This window comes from Cicer arietinum, chromosome 5 (genome assembly GCF_000331145.2).
Source record: "Cicer arietinum cultivar CDC Frontier isolate Library 1 chromosome 5, Cicar.CDCFrontier_v2.0, whole genome shotgun sequence".
Lineage (NCBI taxonomy): Eukaryota > Viridiplantae > Streptophyta > Magnoliopsida > Fabales > Fabaceae > Cicer > Cicer arietinum.
The window spans coordinates 70,753,540-70,779,642 of record NC_021164.2 but is presented as its reverse complement, the minus strand read 5'-3'; the positions used below and the strand labels follow the sequence as shown (position 1 = coordinate 70,779,642).

General features: G+C 32.3%; 3 protein-coding genes across 3 annotated transcripts in view; 1 reads left to right on the top strand and 2 right to left on the bottom strand.

The window, feature by feature from the left end:
• The window catches only part of LOC101512548 (calcium-dependent protein kinase SK5), a 4,213-nt gene extending 1,838 nt beyond the window's left edge, over window positions 1–2,375 (bottom strand). The window contains exons 1-4 of the mRNA XM_004502963.4: window positions 1,702–2,375; window positions 628–771; window positions 346–498; window positions 123–238 (exon numbers count right to left, since the gene is read on the bottom strand). Of these exons, the coding sequence (XP_004503020.1) occupies window positions 123–238; window positions 346–498; window positions 628–771; window positions 1,702–2,263 (975 nt within the window). The 5' untranslated portion in view covers window positions 2,264–2,375. The remainder of the gene's footprint in view (window positions 1–122; window positions 239–345; window positions 499–627; window positions 772–1,701) is intronic.
• A 6,721-nt stretch (window positions 2,376–9,096) lies between these two features.
• LOC101512223 (uncharacterized) lies at window positions 9,097–22,247 on the top strand. The gene is made up of 20 exons (XM_004502962.4): window positions 9,097–9,574; window positions 9,925–10,060; window positions 10,152–10,468; window positions 11,189–11,270; window positions 11,343–11,664; window positions 12,232–12,290; window positions 12,455–12,544; window positions 15,926–16,017; window positions 16,109–16,207; window positions 16,289–16,366; window positions 17,262–17,346; window positions 17,454–17,512; window positions 17,659–17,728; window positions 18,127–18,218; window positions 18,778–18,840; window positions 19,016–19,082; window positions 20,530–20,802; window positions 21,002–21,124; window positions 21,436–21,588; window positions 21,696–22,247. Exons 1-20 carry the CDS (start codon window positions 9,183–9,185, stop codon window positions 21,789–21,791), a joined length of 2,748 nt encoding a protein of 915 aa, XP_004503019.1. The 5' UTR covers window positions 9,097–9,182; the 3' UTR covers window positions 21,792–22,247.
• Window positions 22,248–23,555: 1,308 nt separating this feature from the next.
• LOC101511897 (uncharacterized) overlaps window positions 23,556–26,103 on the bottom strand; it is a 3,674-nt gene continuing 1,126 nt past the window's right edge. The window contains exons 2-8 of the mRNA XM_004502961.3: window positions 25,645–25,994; window positions 25,163–25,546; window positions 25,023–25,080; window positions 24,851–24,934; window positions 24,428–24,723; window positions 24,184–24,298; window positions 23,556–24,095 (exon numbers count right to left, since the gene is read on the bottom strand). Coding sequence (XP_004503018.1) covers window positions 24,000–24,095; window positions 24,184–24,298; window positions 24,428–24,723; window positions 24,851–24,934; window positions 25,023–25,080; window positions 25,163–25,546; window positions 25,645–25,919 — 1,308 coding nt within the window. The 5' untranslated portion in view covers window positions 25,920–25,994 and the 3' untranslated portion in view covers window positions 23,556–23,999. The remainder of the gene's footprint in view (window positions 24,096–24,183; window positions 24,299–24,427; window positions 24,724–24,850; window positions 24,935–25,022; window positions 25,081–25,162; window positions 25,547–25,644; window positions 25,995–26,103) is intronic.

The window sequence follows — 26,103 nt, the reverse complement described above, 5'->3', positions numbered from 1 at the left end:
ATTCCTGCAGGCAGGAACAGTGACCATGAACCAACCAAGACATTCCCTACAGCCATGTCAGATCTTGCTCATAAAATTGTTCTTTTATTAAACCTAAGCAAAAAGGTTGACAGAAGCCTTACACGTAAAGCCATCTTTTTAAGTTTATTCATCGCAGAGAACTGCTTCAAGCGAGATAAAACAGCAGAATCAAGAGGTTTATCTGGTGCAATGTTGTCATCCACAATCCACGGATGGCCTGACACAGAAAACAACATAAGTTCCACAGCTTTCAACCCCCTTCCGATAACTTTTCAAGTATTCATATAAATATTATACTTGCTCTATATGCAATTTTAGACTTACAAAGTACTTGGTGGGCTGTAAACCTAGTTTTTGGATTCCTGTCAAGCATTTTTCGAATCAGATCCTGGGCGCTGTCTGAAATCCCAGGCCATGGCTCAGACTGGAAATCAAGTCTTCCCTGCATAATCTGTCTGAAGATTCCCTGCTCAGTTTCTGTAGATCAGAAAATTTGAAGAACAGTATTAGCAATGTGGAAGGATGAACGAAGATGAAGAAAACGGTAACATGTCTAAAGCCAGCATCCACAGCTGATAATCAAATGTATAAATGACAAATAGATACCGGCCCAAAATGGTGGCACCCCGCTTAATAAGATGTACAAAATAACCCCGGCACTCCACACGTCTGCTTCAGGTCCATAATGCTTGCGCAAGACCTCAGGTGCAACGTAGTACGGACTTCCAACAACGTCGCTAAATGTTTCACCTGAAAAGCACATCAGTTTGTTAAGCATGCACATCACCGAATGGTTTCCGGTTGATATGGCAATGATTCCAAATTCCAAATAATAGAATGAAGGTCACTGAAAATTCAAATTGTAACTACTAGACAAAACTGCACACCAGATTTCATTTTAACATTCGTAATCTGTGTAAAGAAAAAAACATAATTTGCAGTCACCAAGACAAAGTGATACTAGTATAAGTGCAAAACTACTTAATTCTAGTATAGCCAGATAAAGTAAAAAGGTCTCCCATTATACTCAAAGGCATGTGTGGCAACTTTCCAGACTTCAAACTAACAGAGGACAGAAATAGTGACCTCACATTACTTTTCCCATTTTAGCACCAAACATTTCCTTTCTGACTGTTTTCATCTAATATTTTACCCAAGAAAAATAAATCTTCACTCATAAAGCCAGGGTCTATTGCTCCATTTCATTAAGAGCATAAAGAGGCAATGAAAGTGGAGAAAAAAAAAATCAAAATTTAGGTTCCATAGTCTGGAACCATGCACTGATCGCATTCCAATAACATCATGAAGATTTTAAATTTTAATAAGCAACCACAACCAATCCTTGAGCTGAACTCTAACTTTAATACTTCCCTAGATCCAATTGCTCCATTAAATGCATGTTTTTTGCAGGGTCCAGGTTATAATCAATTGAAAAAGTAAAGTAACTAAAGAACCAAGCAAGTGGAGCAATGAAATCAGAAATCAGATTATCCCTTTCTCTCTAAATCAACAACAACAAAAATAACAAAGTTAAAGTCATTTCCCCAAAAAATTCACCAAAACCATTTCATTTTGAACAATAAATCTGAACAATTCCCCAGATGCAAAAACATTATCACATTCTGAATCTGATCGAAATAGAAACAAATAAAGAAAAATAAAAAGGTAAAACAACCAAACCTGGCTTGTAAAAAACAGACAAACCAAAATCAATAGTTTTGAGAAGAGCATCTTCTTCAACAGTATCAAACAAAAAATTCTCAGGTTTAAGGTCTCTATGCATAACACCAAGAGAATGACAAGCTTCAACAACCTCAACAATAGTTCTAATCAACTTAGCAGCTTGTCTCTCACTATAATGCCCCTTTTGAACAATCCTATCAAACAACTCACCACCTTCACAAATCTCCATAACCAAGTGAACAGAAAATGAATCTTCATAAGTACCATGGATCCTCACAACATTGGGGTGTTCAGATAAATGGTGCATTATCTGAATCTCTCTCCAAACATCATCATAATCCTCTTTGCATAAAAGTTTCTTCTTTGGGATGGATTTGCAGGCGTAGGTGTGACTAGTTGTGTTGTGTCTGCAGAGATATGTGGTTCCAAATTGACCTTGACCGAGTTTTCTACCAAGTGTGTATACTTCACGGAGATTCTCTGTTACATATGGGAGAACCCATGTGGGTTTTGGTGGTTGTGGTGCTACTGTGTTGCTCGTAGTGTTTGATTTGGACATTGTTCACGTTGTACTGTGTTGTGTTGTGTTGTGTTTTGTTTGGAACAACAAGAGAAAAAGAAAGAAGACACAGTCTGAGTCAGAGTTAGTGTGTGTGACTTCACTTACCACTCACTATTCGTGTATACTGTATACTACTTCACCCACAAGCAATAATAATAACGTGTCGAATTGAATATTATGTAATATATGTTTTTATTAAATATTTTTTGAATATTTGATCTATACAAAAAAAATTATATTATACATTATTGATAAATATCAGCCACACATTTGTCCTAAATATTTTTTCTATATTAAATTAGAAATAGAAAACAGTGATAGATAAATTGAATTAAAACTTAGTTTTAATTAACTGATAATATTATAATCATTAAAAAATGAAAAATAATAAATACAATTAATTGTTAAGAACTTAATTCAAAATTATCCATCAAAGTAAAAACCGTTAATAGATAATTTTTGTTTATCAATATAATTATTATTTATTGAATATTATCTCATTATTATGTACGTCTTTTACTTGGATTTTATAGAGACAGATATTAATTTTATCAAAAGGGACTCGTTTTGTCTCGTTTATACAAACTCAATAATATTTAAATAAGAAATATAAAATAATTATAGAAAAATGACTAATTGACAATATTATAATTAAAAAATAAAGAAAAATAATAAATACAATTAACTATTAAGAACTACGTTCAAAATCATCGATCAAAGCAAATATAACTTTTGCTTATCAATATAATTCTTGTTTATTAAATGATGTAATCGTTGATAAACTTGTCTTGTGAATAATTTTTAAAATTTTATTAATGATAACTTATTTTGTGTATGAATGTTCATTTTCAAGTGATAACTTGTATCAAGTATGATAATTTAATCTCATCACTAAACATTTGTCTTGTGTATGATAGTTATTTTAAAAAAACAAAATCAATGATAGTTATTTTAAAAATTTTCAATGATAACTTGTCTATAGTTCAATCTCAGTGGTGACTATTTGTCTCGTGCACGATATTGATATTTTATTAATGATAACTTCTATTGTGTATAATAGTTCAATCTCATCCATAACAACTTGTCTCATGTATGATCGTTATTTTAAATTTATTTATCAATGAAAGTTTGTCTTATGTATGATAATTATTTTGAAACTTGTTATGTGTTTGATAGTTCAATCTCATTAGTGACAATTTGTCATCTGAATGATAATTATTTTGAAATTTATATCAGTGAAAACTTTGTTCATGTATGATAGTTCAATCTCATAAGTGACAACATGTCTCGTATATGACAGTTATTTTCAAAAATTTATCAATGAGAACCTATCTCGTATACCATAGTTCAATTTTATTAGTGACAACTTGTTCCATGGATGATAATTATTTTTAAAATTTTATTAGTGAGAATTTATCATGTGTATGATACTTCAATCTTATTAGTGACAATTTGTTGTGATTCTGATAATTATTTTGAAATTTTTATCAATAAGAACTTTTCTCGTATATGATAGTTCAATTTCATCAGGGTCAACTTGTTTCGTGTTTGATACTTATTTTTAAATTTTTATCAGTGATAACTTCTCATTGGTATTATAGTCGAATCTCATCATTAACAATTTGTCGTGTGAATGATAATTATTTTGAATTTTTGACCACTGACAACTTTTCTTATGTATGATAATTATTTTAAATTTTTTATCATTGAGAATTTGTTTCGTATATAATAGTTCATTATCAATGAGAACTTGTTTTGTCTATAATAGTTATTTTAAAATATTATCAGTGAGAATTTGTCACTATAAGAAATACAAATATAAGAACTACAAATATTTATGTTATGTGTTAGTTAGGCTTAATTGCAGTTTAAATTATCTTATTTTTACCAATTCACAAAATCAATCCCCTTAATTTAATCTTCGACAATTTTGGTCTTTAATTATTTTTTAACTAAAAAATGACGATGTAGTATACTTTAAATAACGTACATATAATACGATGACGTAAAATGATTAACACTTATGAAATTGCAATAAAATCATCTAAAAACTTAAATTTCAACTTGAGAAAATTTTTACTTTTGTAATTTAATTAATACATCTAAATGGTTTTATCTCACAAAATCGTATGTTTCATCATTTAAAAGAAATCAAAATGTTATTTTTTAATTCAAAAATATAAGAGATGGACAAAAAAAATTTATTTTTAAAATAAATGAACTAATTTTCAAAATTAATGAAAACACATAAATCAAAAATAAAAAAATGTTTACGGTCGAAGTAAATCCTACGGATACCTTTTTGATAAATTCATTACTAACTATAATTTGTTTTTAATATGGAGGGTCTTGTGATAAAGTATTAATAATGGAGGATGCCTTTTTCTTCCTCCTTTCGACAATGGTACCACTTTTTGTTGAAAAAACATGGAAACTGGAACAAGGTTATTAATAGAATGTGACCACCTCATAAATAATAATGGACTCCCATCGTCCCACAATATATATATATTGTTATTTTTTGTCTTAAATTAGATATGACTTATAAAAAAAATAATTTTTATCTTTTTATTTTTACTAATTCACAAATTTAATCATTTATTTAAAATTTTAAAAGTTTTAGTTTTTACTTCATATTTTTTTAATTAAATAAATTATGATGTGATCTAATTTAAATAATGTGACATGATCTTATTAATCATTCAAATATCTTAATTATACATATGTCGTTAATGAAATTACAAAAATGAATAATTTTAAAAATTGAAACTGAATTTTTAGAGAGATAAAATTTTAAAACATGTCATATTTTGATAAAAATTTATAGAACCATTATATCATATGTCATATTATCATGTTTTTAATTAAAAAATCTAAAAGAAAAACAAATTTTTTCATATTTTAAAATAAAATGACTAATTTTATGAATTGGTGAAAATAAAAATATTAAAACTGAATTATACCTTTACATTATCAATACAATATTAATTATATTTTTCTACTAATATACTCTTATTTACTGTATTTTAATTCATCAAATTTATTCACTAAATGCAATGAATAAGGGTATTTGATTAAAAAAAACTAATTTTACTATTAAAATCAACACAACTAATTATTTTTATTAAAAATTATGTCCAATTTTATTGAGATATAGGAATTGTGCACAAATTTTATAATAAAAAGTTTTTGTGTGTGTGTGTGTATAAAATGTGTTATTTGATTCTCGATGAAATTGGTAGATTTGTGGTTTATTTTTTAAATTTTAGTGTTTTTATTTTTTATGAGTTTTATAAAAATAAGACAATGAAGTTGACGATGAAGACAATGATAATAAAAATGATAGTTTTTTTATTTTATAATTTAATAATGTTTACTAAAAATAATCTGATTTGACATATCAATATCTTTTTTAAATAAATAAAAAAACCAATTTATGCATGTTTAAAAATATAAAAAACTCATTTAAAAAAAATAAAGGATCAAACTATTATAACTTAATAAGATAAAAAAAAAGAATATATATATAATTTTGCCATCTTTTTATTATCAATGCAAATAGCGATACATGCAATCACTTTATGAAAAACTTGAGAATATAAATTTAATTAGAGGACTTCTATGATGCATTTGCAAATAGCAATACATGCAATCCCTTTATATAATTGATACTATTAAATTAAATAAGTTGATTGACATGTTATGTACGACTGAGAATTAATCATATTTTAAACTTAACACCAATAAATTTATAAGTTTTATCTTTTGAGTTTTTTTTTTCAAATGACGTTTATTGTTATGATTTGAATTAAAATTTAATTATAAAAATAATTTATTTATTTATTGAAGTGAAAATTAAATAAATAAATATACTAAAATTATAATATAATCTATTTTAATAGACACTATAATAATATTTACAAATTAAAGGCTTAATTGCAGTTTTGGTCCCCCTATTTTAGTGTAATCGCGAAAGTAGTCTCTCCATTTTATTTCTCCTCAGTTTTGGTCACTCAAACATAATTTTGGTCCAAAATTTCATGAAATTTCACTTTTTTTTGCATTTATTTAAGTCACATCATGCCTCAAAATCTCATTTGCAACAATTGTACCTGAAATATATGATCATAAATGGTATAGTACGACTTTAAAAAATGAAAATTCATCAAGTTTTGCATCAAAATTCTGTTTGGGAACCAAAACTGGAGAGAAACAAAATGGGTGGACTACTTGCGCGATTTAGTTAAAATAGGAGGACCAAAACTACAATTAAGTCTAAATTAAATAAAATTATTAATGAAAATTTATTGGCTTAATTGCAGTTTTGGTCCCCCTATTTTAGCTGAATCACGAAAGTAGTCCCTCATTTTGTTTATTTTCGGTTTTAGTCCCCAAACCAAATTTTTGTTCAAAACTTTATGAAATTTCATTTTTTTTTACATTTATTTAAATCATGCAATGCCTCAATATCTCATTTACAACAATTGTACATGAAATATATGACTATAAATGGTGTAGTACGGCTTTAAAAAATGAAATTTCATCAAGTTTTGGACTAAATTCTGTTTGGGAACCAAAACTAAAGAGAAACAAAATGAAAATACTACTTTTGCAATTAAACTAAAATAAGAGGAGCAAAACTGCAATTAGGTCAAAAATATATAATACCACACTATTTTTTTAATAGTATCAGAGCCTGACATTTAACAATGTCACCTTAAGTGACGTGTATGAGGAGCTTGTTTCTTGATAAAATACAATTTTAATATGTTTTAAATACATAGACACTAGCCTCCCACACTTCCTAATAATTTATCGGAACTAAGACAACTCCAAAGCCTCTTTTGAAAGGATCACATTCGCAAAGCAGTCATAACAAAAATCCGAGATTCGATTTAGTTCATAATTGGAGTTCGCGTGCATGACTTGCGTTGTTGCTTTCTAACGTAAAGTGCTGACACAAATTGTAATTAAAATATTAATATATAAGATAAACTTATATGAATTTTTTAGAGATTTTACTTAAATAAACTATTTTAAGATGATGTAGCATGATAAATTTCACTTAAAAAATTCAAATTGTGTTCACTATTATATGTGTTTTAAGGAATTTTATTGATTGAACTTTTACGTCGTGGACTACAAATTTAAAATCCAACTAAAATTATCAATTATAAAGTAAAAGATTTGTTAACAAATATATTTGGGGAATTTGTTAAAAATCTAAATGTAATAAAAAAATTATTGAAAATTGTATAATTCAAATTTTAGAATTACAAAAAGTAAAAATTTTAACTCAAAATTTATGTTTTATTTTCTTTTTTATATTCTCGACAAATATATCAAATATATTTATCAAGATGATCCTATAAGTAAAATATCAATACAATATATTAAGATATAAATCTAGTGTTTTCACCGTCGTGAACCCCTAGTAGCGATCAACGAGAATACAACCTCTCAGTGCAAGAAGGCATCATGGTCATCACAAACACAAAGTCTGACACTTAAGGTGTCACGAGGGCTTCCAAAACCAACGTATGTGTTGCATTTGACCATTCAAAAAAGAGGTTTAGTTTGTATAAGACCTTCATGATACAATATGGTTAAATGACAATCTTTATATGATCATATCTTGATCGAACACAAGATAATTAGTGGACATATTTTAGCCAATCCACTTCAAATAAGCATAGTGCAAATTTTGAAGCAGATCTTCAACTAAGATCTTCCGAACAGTTGTTTTCTAGCGCCAACGACTTTAAAAAACGGTTTATTTGTCCATACCCGCTTAGATCTACAAAAACATCAAAGAATAACTCAATGCAACTATCTACCTCCTTCAATTCAAGTTCAATTTAAGTCTATGTCTTACATATTTGTCGGCATTCAATACTCATAAGGCAAATAAAGAACATATCCCAAGGATTCTCTCAACTCATATTAAATTGCATACATTTATCACGAATACACACTCTACCTACGAGAATATCACCACATGCTCATTAAAGGAAATTTTTATCTTTAGAGATATCTTTAAACTTCGTACATATTATAGTTAAATATATAAATTTACATATATATGTTTATTATTTATGTGTCATTCTTATAGATTTTGTGCAAATATCTTATTTTGAATCCGTAAATATATCTACCAAACACTCCAACAAAAACTAGTCGATGTTAAACAACAATAGATACTTCGTACTAATAATATATTTATAAAAAATAAAATTTATTTGTATAATTGCAATTTTTGTTATTTTATTTTTATAAATTCACAAAATTAGTTATTCTGTTTTAAAATATGAAATTTTTGATAATTTCTTTAAATTTTTTAACTTAAAATAGTGATTTGACACATTTTGAATTATGTGACATACGATTCCATGATGTATAACAATCTATATACATTAATTATGTATTACCTTCTTATCATATAAAAATTATATAATTATAAAAATTTATACGATATATTTACAAATTGATATATTTTAGTACTATTAAATTAATTAATTAATGATTGAATAATATAACTTTAATGAATCAGTTGACTAGATTATAAATTTAAAAAAAAGCAAAACTCTTAAGTTTTGTATTTTATATATCTTTTAATTTATTACATTTTTTAACTAGAAAATAATTTAGAAAATATTTATTAGAAAATAAAATCAATAAATAACTGTACCGATACAATTGATCAAAGGTAAATGAATTAGACTAAAAAACTAATTCAATTATTGACTAAAATTTTAATAATAATTATGCAATTTTTTTTATTACGGTAGAAGTTATAACTTATAACCACTAATATTTTAATAAAACCACCGGAAAAAAAAACAAAACGTTTTATACGGTGAAACTAAAAAACCCTAAACCCTGAAACTGGAACAGAACGTGAGCTTAATCGGAAGGCATGTCTAACTTGGAAGTTGATGTTGCCGGAATCCGCTGCTACGAACTCCGGCTCATCCGGTGCACCTTTACTCCTTCGCCGGCGAAGGCGTTGAATCCCGAACCTCAAACCGAATCCTCAGATGACTCCATCAAGGAGCTCTTGTCCTTAATCGAGTGTGGCAACTATGCCGAAGCACTCACCTCTCAACCTTGCAAACTTATCTTCCGACTCGACCATGACACACTTCCTCAGGATTCTGCCGAACGATTCTACTCCGAGTTGGTGGATCGCGCTGAGTCCTTCATAACAGACGCCTCCGCTAGTCCTGTCGAACAGGCTCGCAGAGTCACTCTCGTAATGTGTATTGCCGTCTCTGCATTTCTAGGGTTTACTCAATGTAACTTCACAGGGTAATGTTCGTTTTCATAGCAAAAGAAACCATTCATAGACTCTGTTTAGATAAACAAACTTAACTAAGCGTCTATGCTATATTATAAGCTATTTATCTATATAAGAAAAAACTAAATAATTTTAAACATTTTCATATAAGTTATAAGCCGTTTTTATAAGCTACATTAATTACATAGTTATTAAATTAAGCTGAAAGTAATTTATGGATATGTAATAAGTTGTTTCTATAAACTCTTACAAACAATTTCACAAGTGATTATGCCGATAAATAAGCTCAATTAAGCCAATCCAAACAACTTCTATTCTTGTTTGTTATTTTGGTTTATGAAGCAGTCTTTTGTAATTGCAGGCCTTTGAAGGGGAAGGAGCTACCGAGATTTCCTTTACCTCTAGTTGAATTTGAATGTTCAGAATGGGACGTTTGGGCACGCAACTACCTTATGTCTGATGGTTCTGATTTGCTTGGAAAGTTCTCGAATCTTCAGGTACAACATTCATGTATGCATTGTATTTAACGAACTCTTTATGAATAGATTCAACTCAAGTAACTGATTGATTGTCATTATTGTTTTCTAGTATATAGTTTTTGCTAAGATGTTGCTTGTGAGGATGAAAGATTTATCGATTGAGGTTATTAGAATTAGAAGCCTTTCTTGGTGGCTTGGAAGGGTTTTGCTTCTTGAACAGAGAATTTTAGATGAACGGTCTTCTTCCCTTTGTGATCTCTTGCATGTCTATATGGGTGAAGCTTTACAGCAATTTGGGACTTCAGAACAAGTTCAGAGTTATTGGGGTGCTGATTTGCGTGATGGAGAAAGTTCAACCATTGTTTCCTTGCTTCATTTAGAGGCTGGAATTATGGAATATGCATATGGACGAGTTGACCCTTGTAGGTCAGTACTCTTGGATTATTATTTTTCCTTTTTTGTTTGACAGGTTTTATTTGTACTATTTATTCATATGGACGAGTTTGCAATGTCAATGGAAGGTCTGCTTCAGTATGTGTTACTTATGAGTCTCGGCTCAGCTTGCTTTATGTAGCTGTATATAGTCCATTGACTGTGGGAATATTTTAGGCCACCCTTTGTATGCAAGATAGTCTGTTCAATGGAAGCACTTTACCTTTAGGGTGGTACACTTGGTTTATTTAAAAATGAGCGACTTGACAAGAAAACATTTTATGCTGTGTTTGATTTTTAAAATAGTCACGGGATAGAATAAATTTTAGAACAAAGTATAGGACATATCTCTAAAATTTTGTTACTCAATAAATCTTGGTTGTCCTAAGGACAAGACGATTTAAGTGACGCAATGTATACTTGAAATAAATATTGAATAGTAGGAAGGATATCGGAGTAAATTTCACATTATTTGTGCTATTTATTGACTACCGATCAACATACACAGTAGACTTGTGTTGTGACTCACGTGTTTATCTTGTGCACTTCTAAACATCTTGTGCCTTAGTGCGTATCTAATGCACCCTTAGCTTTGTGTTTTTTTCCCAATCAGAGATAAAAAAATTGCTGTAGAATACTAATTGACTGTTGAAATGACAGTTAACTTTGATTTCCCATGGTTTCGTTTTATGATGAAGTACCTTATTGTACCAGGACACACTTTGAGTCAGCTGAGATGGCAGCTGGCCTTCAGCTTTCAGTTACTGGGGTACTTGGTTTCCGTACTGTACATCAGGTGAACACAATAAACTGCAGCATCAGTATGTTTTATGGTACTTACCTTCTAATATGTAATTCTTGGTTGTAGGTTGAAGCAAAGGCACAAATGGTACTTGTTACAAGCACAGCTTCGTCAAACAGTGGGGACAACCTCCCCTTAACGGGTACTGGCATCCAAACATGCGATGTCAGCACTGGTGGAAATAGTTTGCGTCAGCATCAAGCCTCTGAAACATCTGACATACTTGTAATACCAAAGTTGATAGAAAACAATGATGACTCTAAGACTAGGTCACAAGACATTGAGAATGGTGCTTATGTTACTTCCAACTTGACGGCAGCACAACAGGCTGTAATTCTATCATATTGCCTTCTAATTGAGAAGAGTTCTCGACACGATGAATTGCAACGTAAGTTGCCTTAATTTGTACATACATGCATTCTCACTATTATTTCTATTAATTTATACATGCATTCTCACTATCATTACTACCTCGAAAGAAAGTATAAGAACCGGATCAAATGAATAGAGATTCTGGTTTACCTTTGCTCAACAACTGTTCTTCTAGGTTACTGTTGTACATGTGCAATTGAATTTTCAATTAACGTTTCTAAATTAATACAACAATAGTTTGAAGGGGTTATTTTACTCGCCACATAATGAAAGTTTCAGTGTCTTGATTGCCAAATTTGAAACTACAGGCGGGGTAAAATTAGGGTCAACTGCTACAATTTAACCATTCTTATGTTAAAGCTTATGCTGCCTTTATTTTTGACGAGGCCGATGACAGGAGCGATTCGTCTGAAGTAAAAAAATATTAACCAATATCTATAATATTGAGCCTTTTAGTGCTATTTACATTTCTAATTGAATTATAAAATCTAAAACTCCAAATTTTCCTGAAAAGAGGAAAAAACATAATGGCTTTAGATCTTGTAGTTGTTCATCTAATTGCTGGCTCATTACTTGGTTTCAGGATGGGATATGGCTCCTTACATTGAGGCAATTGATTCCCAGCATTTTTCTTACTTCATTGTAAGTAGACAAAAATCTACTGCTGTATTTGTTTAAAAGAGTTTTTTTATTTACACCCTAGAGGCAACCTTGTCTGTGCTTATGGTGTTTATCAAGTTATTTTCCTTTTTCTAATGTTCTAGTTAATTATCTGCATTTTATAATGTTATTTTTGCCTGCTTTAGATACGGTGCTTCTGTGATATCTTGCGTATTCGATGGGAGTCGCTGCGTAGTCGAACAAAGGAGCGCGCATTACTTATGATGGATAACTTGGTATGTGTTTCATTTTGGCAAAACGTAGCTTTAAATTTATAAAACTATATGTCAAAATATGTTTCTATTTAATATCCCTCAAGTATAGGGATTTAGTTGAATAGGAGTAATAGTAGGGATTTAGTTGAATAGGAGTAATAGTAGGGATTTAGTTGAATAGGAGTAATAGTAGGGATTCAGTTATATAGGAGTACTAATAGGGATTCAGTTATATAGGAGTACTAGTAGGGATTTAGTTATATATGAGTAATTATAGGGTTTGGTTGTTTAGTAATCTAGTATAAATATATCTGATGTATTACCAATATTTTTCAAGTTTCAATAAATATAATTTTATTCTGATTCTTGACACTATATCATTTTTCTGGCAATTGATTTTGATGTGTCCCTATTGTAATGAACGACTTATATAATTTCTTGTGTCAAAATATTGATGCTAGGCGTCTCATAGAAAAAGACTTTAAGCTAAATTAGCTTTTTGGTTGTTTGTACTGCGCAAAATTGAATCACAAGCTGTGCGTATAACTACTTGAAGAGTTTAACAGACTTATAGGATTTGTGATATTGCACGGGTAAATTGGGCTCGACATACTTTGCATTGTATATGCTTCCAATAAATAATTAAATGTGATATTTAAAAGAATAATAAATAGGAATATAGCATTTTGTAGAATGCTAAGGACTGTTTACTTTGAGAAAATGCTGTCTGTTTTCACTTTCATTTAAACTAATGTCACCTTGCCTTCACATTGTTTCCTATTTTCAAATATTTTTATAGGAAATAATGATAAGTTTTTATTGTTTCCACAGAAGATTGGATGGAAAGCAATATAAAGTGCTATTCAATCATCACAAATTAACAATATAGATTCAATCTCACTCACAAAATCTCAACGCTTTTAGGAGTTGTTTCAACATCGAGTTCACATGTATTGAGAACCATAGTCTGATACTCTGTCTTAGCCTATGTAGTTAGTAGCAGATAGCGTAGCGGCTGACCCCCAAAACGCTATAGGGGTGTAGCGGGTAGCGGTATGATCGCTACTTCCAAGGCTAGGGAAACATTACAAGCAATTTATAACATACACATATAGAGGCTAAAAAATAGAAAAATGCTAAAACTAAAAGACATATTCATAAGTCATAACTTCAAAGTTCATTGCTACTAATATTTCAAATATATTATACACAGAAACAAAAAACAGAGCACAATAATGGTGTACAATGAGATAGCTTCGAGAAGAAAGCTCTGTTGGTAAGGACGAGAATAGAGCAGAGACGAGTTGAGATTTCTGCTTTGAAAAGAAAGCTATGTTGGTAAGAGAAGAAGGGTGGAGAAGAAGCTACAGAACATGGCTTTCAAATAGGAGAAAAAAGGTCATGTACGATCACTGTATGTCTATACCCTTTCTTATTTTTTTATTAAAAATAACCTAGAAAGGAAAAGACAACAAAAAAATTAAAAAACCCTAAAATGGTTCAAAAAGTGAGGGTATTTCTAATTTTCCATCCTTAAATTACTGTAGTGTGTCTTCCCTGCGTGAATTCATCTTCTCTCACCTGCAATTGCACCGCTAAGGCCGCAACCCTAACCTGTGCCCCAACACCATTTTCGTAGCGCTGGGTCAACGCGCCGCGATTGTGGCTGCGACGGCCGCAACTGACTACAGAGGTCTTAGCACACTTGATCTAATAATAATATTTGGCTCTTACTTTATTTATGGGATAGTGCTTCTTCTCACTAGTACACAAATATCTAGAAGTTTATCTTCTATCACTAGGAGACCTGCCAAGTCAGCATCTGTAAAAGCAAGAGCAACTATATTTGTATGTCCTTTCTCTGCATAGACCATTTGATTCATACCCTTTCCATTATAGTCCTTCACACCATTCGTACTTCATAGTGTGCACTAATCTTTTGTCCCGTTCTTCCATTATGGATATGAAAAGATTCAAAATAAAATATTATGGAGTAGTTAAGAGTACAGGTGCTACTTGACCTATGCTGTTAACCTTGACCTTAATAACCATTGCGAGAGTAATGTACTGAGGAAATTTTGTGGATGTCAAAGTTCTGAAAATAAAGGGATTATTAGCAATATGATTAGAAGCACCAACATTCACAACCTGAGATCCAAAAGAAGGAGTATGAGAGGCATCAAGTTGATTATAAATATTGACCAGAGGATGAGGAAGATTGTGAATGAGCAGCCTTGAACTCTAGGATTCATCTGAGTAAATACTGGAGCTTGCTCTTGTTGACTCCTCAGTCCTTAATTGTTAGTGGGCAGTGACCGTGCCATAGTATCAGATTTATCAGAAAAACCATGTCTAGAATAACATTGATCCTTACTATGTTGAAGATGTCTGCAATATGAACATTGGAGATGACTACATTTATCACATTCATATCTATGACCCTGGTCCTAATGTTGATCACTGAGGCTAGAGATAAAGGCTGAGAATTCTAAACAATGTGGATGAATGTGACATACCTATTGACTGAAGCAGAGATAGATTAATGGATTGGAACCTCTGATGATATAGTGTACCATTAACGATGGTGGTTGGTGGAAGTTTGAAACAGAGTCCAGCCAGGCAGCCCTTTGTATCAACTATGTGACCGGAATGGAGGTTCCAGACCTAGAAGCAGAAGAGCATTAGAACCTGCTCTAATACCCTTTTGAAGAGTTCAGAAGACTTGGAAGATATATGAAGTTGCATGAGTAAGCTGCACTCAGCATGCTTAGGATATTACACATCAAATGCAATGTGATGATATATACAAGATATATTGTTGCAATGTCAAGTTTCCAATTTTTTTGTTCCAATGCAGTTTTCAGTGAAAATCCATTTTCAGCTTTTAGAACCTATTATGAATAACTTCTGCATTCTCAAAATAGTTATCTGTGATAGATTAGAGAGTAAGTAAATTGCTTTCTATAATTGAAATCAATTACAAAAAACTTCTGCATTTTTCGTAGGAACTCAAAATAATAATTAACCATTTTGTGCAACCTTAAAATTTCACTTATTAGTTTTAACAAACAGCTCCAAATCCAATCCAATACTGCGTAAATTCTACTAGATGTCATTTTTCCATTTAATCCCTGTTTATGATTGAAAGAATTAAATTGAGAGACTCTAATGTGGATTTATACAAGTTCACAGTAACAGCCATCTTTCAGAGACTAACTATACAGCAAGGTTATATATATTTTAACATTTAATACTAAAATTATATTAATATATCACATTAAAGTTTTTTAAATCTTTCTACCAATAAAGAGGGCATTGGGATCAACTTGGCTGCAATGTGATTGTGAATTTTCTTCATTTTTATATTATGTACCTAATAAAAATAAACACATACTTTTGCAGGTGAAACATATTTATGAATCTTCTCCAGCAATTGAAGAAAGAATTCCTTTTAGTTATGGTGTTTATATGGCTAGTATTCCTGCTTTGAGGAAGTATAAACTTTTGCTCTCACCCAAAGGCTTTTTTGTTTGTTTGTATTTTAGCCCATTACCTCTTGTTACTTACCTTCTATTTCAATTTCAGGGAATATGGGGAACTTTTGGTGCGTTGTGGCTTGATAGGGGAGGCAATAAAGGAGTTTGAAGATTTAGAATTATGGGACAATCTTATACACTGCTACAGGTATGATGTGATATGAAATAATTGAACGGATTGTCTCTCTCAATGTTCACGCCTCATTGGTTCATTTGATATGAAAATCAGTCTCTTGGAGAAGAAAGCAACAGCTGTTGAACTCATCAGGAAACGTCTTTCAGAAAGACCAAATGACCCCAGGTTATGGTATGTTACTTGGCTTGTCTTGCTTTTGGTTCTCTTAATTAGGTTGTAATTGCTCTTGAACACTGTCTACTCTGATTATTTCTCTTACAAGTTACACTGTAGTGTGTACGTGTGTATAATCCATTCTTCAGTTGAAATGCATTGTTGACAGTCTTGCGGGAATTTAGAACAGTTTTTTTGGAGCTTATTTTGGTTTAGCTTATGACACAAAACCTTTGAGCTTATCTGAATACGTTTCTTAGATAAGCTAATGGAAATCAGCTTATGCTTATTGAAATAGTGGAAGAATTTATGATATAATATTTATTCAAACATGTGTGTATTTTTAGGGATAACGACTAATGACCTTTAGCACATATTCTCGTATGCTTTTTTCATTCAATGTGGTGCCTCAAGATCATTAATACAACTTAGCCACATCATATTCTCTCATTGCTTATTTACTTTTCACTTTCAAACCTAAAATGGAGATTCAAACCTTATGTTACATGCAATATATGCATACAAACATCTTAAATAAAATCTCCCATATAGTTTTTCTAAGTTGACCAAAAGTTTGGAGCACATTTATTTTGGACAGTTTAAAAAGAAAACAATGATCACATAAGAGTTGATATAGTGGAAGATGACCACCCATAATTTTTTGAAAATTCCACGACAGAATTTTGAAAAAGTGCCAACTTGGATTATGTATACCCTGTCCTTTCTGTTAATCCTGAAGATCTTCACTAAGGGCATATGTGGTTATCTGTTTTTTCGCACTCACATTGTCATCAGACAAGAACCTGCCATGACAGATGACATGCTATCTTACACTACATTGAAATCGAAAAATGAAATAAGCAAGAGTATTATTATTTTGCATAATTTATTTCTCATGTGAACATCATTCTAGGTGTTCTTTGGGTGATGTTACCAATAATGATACATGCTATGAAAAAGCTTTGGAAGTTTCAAACAACAGGTCTGCAAGAGCTAAGGTGTGCCTATGTATATGCTTAATTTGTTGTGCTTCATGTTTGCTTCTAACATATAAAGTTTTAAATTAACATTTTTTTTAATAGATTTGTTTTTCTCTGGTTGACAGCGCTCTCTGGCCCGCAGTGCATACAATAGAGGAGACTATGAGACGTCTAAAATTTTATGGTGTGTTCTATGCTGAATCCTGAATGAAGCATTTCACTTTCATCATTGTCTTTGTCGTCATTATATTTAAAACTTCTATTTTTTTATCGTAGTATTGCTATTTGGTTTGGTAATGTAACTATGTAAATTTTGTATGTTGATTTAAGGGAGTCTGCAATGTCAATGAACTCTATGTACCCAGATGGTTGGTTTGCATATGGGGCTGCTGCGTTGAAGGTAAATTGTGTAATGCCCCTTAGATCTGCTTATCATCTATTTACTTTTGCACCATTAGATTTACAATATTTTCTATAATCACGGCACAATTTCTTTCTCGTGAAAGTCTGGATACCTATGAATACCTAGCATTGAAGTAGTTATTACCGCTGTTGACGTGGTGACAATATTTTATGTAATTGTGCATAGATTACCACTTACTCCCTTCTGTTTTATATTTAAGACTGGAGGGAGTATGAAGCTGTTTAAGTTACCACTTACTCTCTTTGGTTTGTCAGGTTGGGCACCGAGTTACAAATTCCCATTTGTTGATAGTGGCTAATGTAGAATTGCCCCCTTATTTCTATTTTGTACAACTTTTTCTTGAGTACTTCAAACTAACCATAGAAGTTCTACAGGCCCGGGATATTGAAAAGGCTCTAGATGCATTTACTCGTGCTGTTCAGCTCGATCCCGAAAATGGGGAAGCTTGGAATAACATAGCTTGCTTGTATGTATTTCTTACTTTTTTTCCCCTCATATTCAACAGTAGGAAGCAGCTTAGTTTTTTTGTATAAACTATTTTTGTTTTTTATTTTCTGCAATGCATCACGTTTAATTATTTAAAAGCATCTCTTTTTTGGGACTCAGAATTTGGGCTATATAGTAAAGAGAAAATCAGGTCCCTCCCTTAAATTTCTCTTAATTTACTTCCTGTTGGGTTCAAAGTTGAGATTCCAGCTTGGAGTATTTGTTGCTTTACCATTGTAGGTTGTCCATAGGGATACAAAAATATCCTGTAGTCTGTAGAAATTGAATCGGAATTGCCTTCACTTTGAGTTTGAAATTAATGGTTCGTTTGCTAGATCTCCTCCTTTTACCCTGGTATCACAGTTATGAGCTCGGTAATAAAACTCTATATCCACAGTCCATAACAATTAATACTAATAATTAGAAAAATCTTTATAAATAATGATGATAATTATAATATTAAGAAGAAAATCAGCTGTTATGGATTTTTAAATTTTCATTCTTGCCTCTACTTACCATATGTTTAACCTAACATGCAGGCATTTGATCAAGAAAAAGAGCAAGGAGGCCTTTATTGCATTTAAAGAAGCCTTGAAGTTCAAGTTCAGTATTTATTCCTCTTATTAAACTTCCTCTATGTCGTATATATCGGCATATGCTTGCATACTAAAATCGTAAAATGTGCACCTTCATATGATACATGTTTATTAGTTCATAATCCTTGCAAAATTTAGCCATCTAGGATACACATTAACACAGTGATAATTGGTAACACAGACGAAACAGCTGGCAACTCTGGGAGAATTACAGTCATGTCGCTGTTGACGTTGGTAATATCAGTCAGGTATGTGATCTTTTTTCGTCAATTGTTGGTCGAAACGAGTCGGACACATGATGGAATAATATGAAGGATGAAAGACAATTGTGTGCAGTTTCATTTCATGTTCTATGCCTTGTATGCCATCACTGTGAGTCTATGTTTGGATTGATTGAGAGAGATGGATTTGAGTGCAATTGAATGATATATGACGACATTAATTATCATTGTCTGGTTGTTTAAAATATGATGGAATGAAATCTAATGGTATGCTTTGTTCCATCTAGTACCTTGCTCCCCTCTTCCCTCTCCATTTAGGGTTATGAGATGAACCAACTTATTTTTCAAACAAATCCTCATTGTTATGGTAATGTTATGGGTCACCTGTAGATGTGCATGCTGCAGTTGTACAGTGCTAGGCATGATGGGTGTTGCTATTGGGTCGCCTGCATTTGTCTACACTTTAGATGTCCAGTCTTAGACATGTAATAAACACCCAAGCACTTGTGGAATCCTCTCTTAAGCTAGCTATCAAGTGAGAATAACAGTGCCACTTTAGTACACCATTGAGCATATCATATTACTTGATGTGGGACATAGGCACCCGATAACACCCAAATGGATGCATAAACATTGTGGATTGGACAATTAGGTCAAGAAGAGAGATTATAAAGGCGTGGAAAGGAATAACTAAAAGAACATCTTTTCTATCTTGTCAATTGCAGATCGTGTAAAATAGCGGTTTAAAACTTCAAATTCCGCACACAGCCATGCTATAGTGTCTCGTTATAGTCGCTATTTGTCAATATTTTATATTAAATAGTGTATCGTGAAACAAAAACGATTTGCTCAAATTCCGCTATGCTATGCATTATAGCGCACCACTATTGGGTATTTAACATCACTGCATCTTTTATCCTTAGTTCCTCCAAGAGTTTATACCTACCTTCAAAACATTTTAAAACATTGCAAATATTATTGAACTAAAGTTTTGGTACTCATTATCCACTTGAAATGAAAATATTTTAAAAGCAAATGCTAATAACATGTGTACATTTTAAGGCATCAAATGTACCAATTTTATTTTGGAAGTTGTGTAATCATCTCTTTCAAAGTTCAAAAGTTGTTTTTTCCAACAAAAAATAATATTTTTGGAATCCAGAACAAGCTCCCTAAGGGTACATATTAACAAGACCCAATTTCAACATTGCAAATATTATAAAACTAAAGTTTTGGCTCTAGTTTTACAGTGTAATTGCAATGTATGAAACAGACTATATTCACATAGGTCATACAAAGTACACAGTTGATACTGATATATCATGTGAAATAAATAAATTTGAAGTTTTAAGTAATTAATTTTTTTTTTAAAAAGTAACGTGATACAAAATGCGAGGTTGGTACATTAAAAAAACCTTTACTTGAATTACTTGTTCATTCTTCGTTGCTCATCTAGTTTGATAATTTCTTTTAGGCACTGGAAGGCGCTCAGATGGTTTTGGACATGAGTAATAATAAAAGAGTAGATACAAATTTATTGGAAAGAATCACAATGGAGGTTGAAAAGCGACTTTCAATGTGTAATTTTGTGCCCCCTATAACAACTGATAATAAGCCTAGTACAGATCAATTATGCATTGTTGATTCTGGATCAGAACATCAAGACCCAGTACCTGGACTATCCGTTGCTGGAACATCACGTGAAACTGAGCAATTAATGTCGTTGCTAGGAAGAGTTTTACAGCAGGTACACAATTCTATCAAGATTCTGCTTTTGTAGATCCTTCCACTTAATGAAATCATTAATGAACAATCCCCACTCCATGTCTCCATCCCAATAATATTTGCACCTTTTTTTATTTTAATATTTGCACCTTAAATAAAAGGTCATGTAAAAGATAAGTGATACATGAAAGTTAAAGACGTCCTATTTAATGTCATTTTAGATAGTTAAAAATGGGAGTGGATGTGGAGCTGATATCTGGGGCTTGTATGCCAAATGGCACAGAATTAAAGGAGATCTCATGATGTGTTCTGAAGCCCTCTTAAAACAAGTTAGATCACTCCAGGTATGTCTCATAAGATCAAGCTTGTCTCAGATATTGTTTTTATCCGAAAAATATGACAATAGTTGTTGCAATGTATAGTGTTTCTTTCACCATTTATTTAAGGAATATAACAAAATTATAAATAATGGTATTAATTTGGATTGTTTGTCAATTACAAACAAGATTAAGAGTTGTAAATCTATGTTCCATCTCTGATATTTCGTGCAGTTGTATCCCTATCTTAATATTATTTTGTTTGTCATCTTAATATTATCTTAGCCAATTCACAGCAATGATTTTCATTTTACAATTGTCTGATTGTATTCTTCCAGGGGTCTGATACTTGGAATGACCGAGATCGTTTCCAAAAGTTTGCAAAAGCATCTTTGGAACTTTGCAAGGTATACATAGAAATTTCCTCATCAACTGGCAGTATCAAGGAATTGTTTACGGCTGAGATGCACTTGAAGAACATCTGTAGACAGGCAAGATTTTTTTCTTATAAAGTTTCTAGTGTCTGTGGGTTTTGATAAAAGTCAAGAAACGAAGTTTTGTGTGAAGTTTTTTTCTAATTTATTACTCGTTTTCTCAGGCTCAGAGCTTCTCTGACACAGAAGAATTCAGGGATATTCAAGCTTGTCTCGATGAAGTCAAAATTAAACTCCAATCCAATTCAATACCTAGCTAAAATCTTGTTAAAATCTTGTTTGCGACTTCAACCAAAGGTTTGATCTGAAGTCTATTGAATCTGATCCTCCCACTGAACTTGTTGAGGTGTGAGGTTCAACCTGAAGTCTTCAAACTGAGTTCAACTAAAATTTTGACCTGAAGTCATCATATTGAAAATGGCTTGGCAACTTCCTGATTTCCATCAAGGGACGTCCAAAGGTTGCTTTCAAAATGTATGTGGCGTTGTATCTATACTGTTTGTGTTGTATGTGCCATAGCTCTGCTCACCTCGATGCCTCGGCGTGCCAAGATTAGACTGTATTTTAGCGATTTTATTTGGTCAACTCATTTAAAATTATCGTGTAACCATTTTTTTATAAAAAAATTAAGGTTAAATTAACTATATTTTGCAGTGTACATTATTATGGATATATTTCCTTCAATGATAAAACTCATAAATGGTCATGTAACTAAACATGTCTTTTTCACAAAAAATACTTGCCTTTGGTTCCCATCAAATCAAAGATAAACCGATTGGAAACATTCATGTTTAGAGAGTAGTGACAAAAATACATACATATCTATTAACTAGGTAGTTACATTGATATTAGCATTTGAGTCTGTCTTTTTCAAAATGAGTTGAATTAACCTTCATTGGCATTTCAAAACTTGTTTACACTAACAAATGTGTTAATAAATAATTTGTATATTTGACTATTTAAGTGTAATTAACTACATATTTAAATTTCATTAGCAATCTAAATAATTGTCATATTGTTCTTAGAATAGTGCAACTCGAGTTACGTTTTATACAGATTAAGTGGTAAGCACTAGTACTAGTAAACTCACTAGAACTTGAATCACAATATAGAATGTTCTATGTTGACATTGTCAATTGAATTATGCCTTAACTGTTTGAATTCACAAAACACCTTAATGTTATTAGAACTCTGAAGTGCTGTTTTTGCCCGTGATTTCACTAAACTAGTTGTGGAATCAAACATAACATGAAAAGGAGGGTTGAAGATGGAACTAACATTAAGTTTGTTTAGAGACGTAAATTGTTTGGCATCTACCTAGAAGAAAATCCGTAGTTGATCAAATCCGTAAACAATCCCAAGATACATGTTCTTTTTAAGGATCAATTAACAATAATCGCTCACTCATTATCGTCAATCACAAACGCCAACAACCTTTAATTAAAGTCTCAATTATGTTGCAAAAGGCTTATTAAATTTGTGGTTCATGGATCCAGTAAAATCACTTAACAGGGTCAAAATGCAACCTGATTTGACCTCAAAATTTGGATCGCCAAAGGATGTGAAATTGCAGCATCATTTGAATCCGTTGCCGGGTAATAAAATACATGAAACAATTTAGCGAATCATTGACTTATGGCCAATTAATTGAACAAATATATATCAGGGTTTATACACATGGTAGTTGCAAAACATTTGTTGAGAGCCACTTGCGAAAGCCTAGTACCGGAGAAGAACCAATCATTGTGATTGTAGTGAAGGGAACAAAAGTTAAGCACATTACAACATTTGTTGAGAGCCACTCGCGAAAGCCTAGTACCGGAGAACAACCAATCATTGTGATTGTAGTGAAGGGAACAAAAGTTGAAGCACATTACAAGTACCAAGCACCATATGTGACTCAAACCCCACCAATAAACTAAAAGACGAGTTAACTCCCCAAGGGAAGCGAGGGCACAAGAACAACCGAATTGGATTATATTTTGTAATTCGCACTGATAGACGGGCACCCATAAGATGCATAGTGATATTGTAAAAATTCTGTATATAAATATGGCAACTTGCTCCCCAAATAGATAAGTACAAATTCTCATCGAATAGTTCTAGCTAATATGTAAAATACGGATAAAGCCTAACTAAAGACCTTTTTTACTAAAGAAACTGGTAATCTTAACCAACAAGTCAATTATACAACCAATTTCAGCCCCACTGACGACATGCCTCAAATATAAGAAACTATACTGTAAAAGGCCAGTCAAACATATCAACAATTTGCAGCTCGACAAGCAGGTGAGGTTCAACCTCTTCCATGAACTTAGTGGTCAGCAAAGATTTTCAGTATCAGATTGTTAAAGATTGTTAATGCTGTACGATATATAAACTCTACTGGTTTTAAGAGGTAAAGAAGAAAAACTTGTGAACTGAAGGTGGTTATGATCCTATCCTAGACTTGATACCTCAAAGTGATGCTACTTCATTGCTAGAATGCCATATACAGTGTTTGATACATCCAACAGCTGCTGCTCCATTTTTTCTCTCCATTTGAGTAAATCCATAAACATGTCCTGCAGGGAAAAATATAAATCATGAATACAATGAAGCGAAAAAATAAGAATTAAACTAAGTGGTAAGTATACAAACTATCTGCATCACCTGAAACGTTATCAGTGAGTTGTCCATGTCTGACTTTGAATTAACAGTTGTAGAAGAATCTGGGGTCACGTTAGGTTGATCTTCTTGCCTTGTGGGCATCAACTCCACAATATCACTGATTATTTCAAACGAAAAATAAAATGAACGCCAAAACAAAATTAACTTTTTTCTTGTTGGTTTTTTCCACCTCGAATGAGGTAAAGTTTGAGGGTGAGGATGTATAATTTGACTGAACAGATATTACCTTTTCTTGTTAGTCAGTTCTTCATTGAATAGCTGAGTTGGTATCCCTGAGTAGGGAACTTGAAGTAAACCTCCTTGTGGATCATTAAGTAGTGCTGAACTCTCGATCCAAGTTACCAATGCATCTTCCTGAATAGTGTCTTGGTTAGTGCCTTCTAACCAATCTTTCCAATTTTCTGAAGGAGGACTAGAAGTGTTGCATTCTCTTCGTGCTTGAAGATCATTCAATTTATTTGTTATTTCCATAAGATGCTGCTCCACTCTAGTTTTCCAAATCGCCAATTCATCATACTTGCCCTATCAATATCAGAACTACAGTAAGCCAGATATCACACAAGTAAACAAATAAAAGGAAAGCATTCAACATGATATGAATCCCATTAAATCTTGAAAAGGAGGACAAAGTAGTGCCACCACTGCATACCTGCACATTATTCAAAGAAGCCATGATTTCAGTTAGGCGATGGTCAGTTATAGCTTTCCACTTCATGAATTCCTTGTGAGTCTCCTGCCATTGAAACTCAACATAAAACCTCATAATAAAATGCTTTAAGAGACAGAAAAACAATTAAATTATTAAAGCATGCAACATTCACCTCCATCACGTTACTTTGAATTTTATTTTGCTTCTTGACAATGAGACCCTGCAAATCTCTGCCATGCAAACAAAATCATTAAGAAAATCTAATAGCAACCTTAAAAGATTATTTTGAAATTTAGTTTCCAAGTTCAATACTTCTTCATTTGGGCCATTTCAATTTTAAGCTGTTTCAATTCATCAGAAGAATCAGTATCCTGACGAGAGGCATGGCCTTCCCTAACAGTGGATGGTGGTATCCAGTATGTGTCCAGCACCCCTGCCTCCTCGCGGACCTTATCCAAGTCTGCACTCTCCAACCAATACTCCATTACTCCGTTGGTGTTGAACCATCTCCGGAACCGGTCAGACCCACCAGGTGCCACTTTACCATCAATGTGCTTCAGTAAGTGGTCTAGAAGTCCAGTATCACCAATGTATTTACGGGCGGCCAATCTCAATGCAGGTCGGCTTATTGGGTTTTCAAATGTCGCACCCTCTGCCTTCAACACCTCCCACATGCTTTGCTCCGCCAACTTGTACCTACATTAGATTAGATGATTACCTCATATATTATTATACATGGTGGACTCGTAAAAATAAAAAATGAAATGGTAGAAATAAATATATATTTTCTTCACCTCTCGCCTGACCATCTATCCCTACAATCATGCCTCTTTGTCTTAGTCTTTCCACTGCTTTGTGTCCAACAAGACTCCGCTTTCACCTCTTTAAGCTGACTAAGACTGAGGCGCTTCCTTTTCTTAACATCTGGAAAGAAGACAGGTTCATTTTTTATGTTTCCTTCTTCGTTATCTGGTTCCTCTACTTTAACAGTAACAGAAGGAAAATAACTTCCATCTTCCCCATGCTGACCAATCAATGTCTTCCGACGATAAACATTCCATCCTTCCATCCCTGCAGCTTTAAGTCAAAGTACCGCAAGTGCTTTGTCAGTCTTCGTACACTCCAGAACGTTGAACGCAGTCAGCTGCATTGGCAACACACTAACAATTAACAATAACCTAAACCTTGGCGGGCAATCCATTAGGCCCCAAAGGTTGATTTAATCACATATACATAGAACATTCAGATACTCC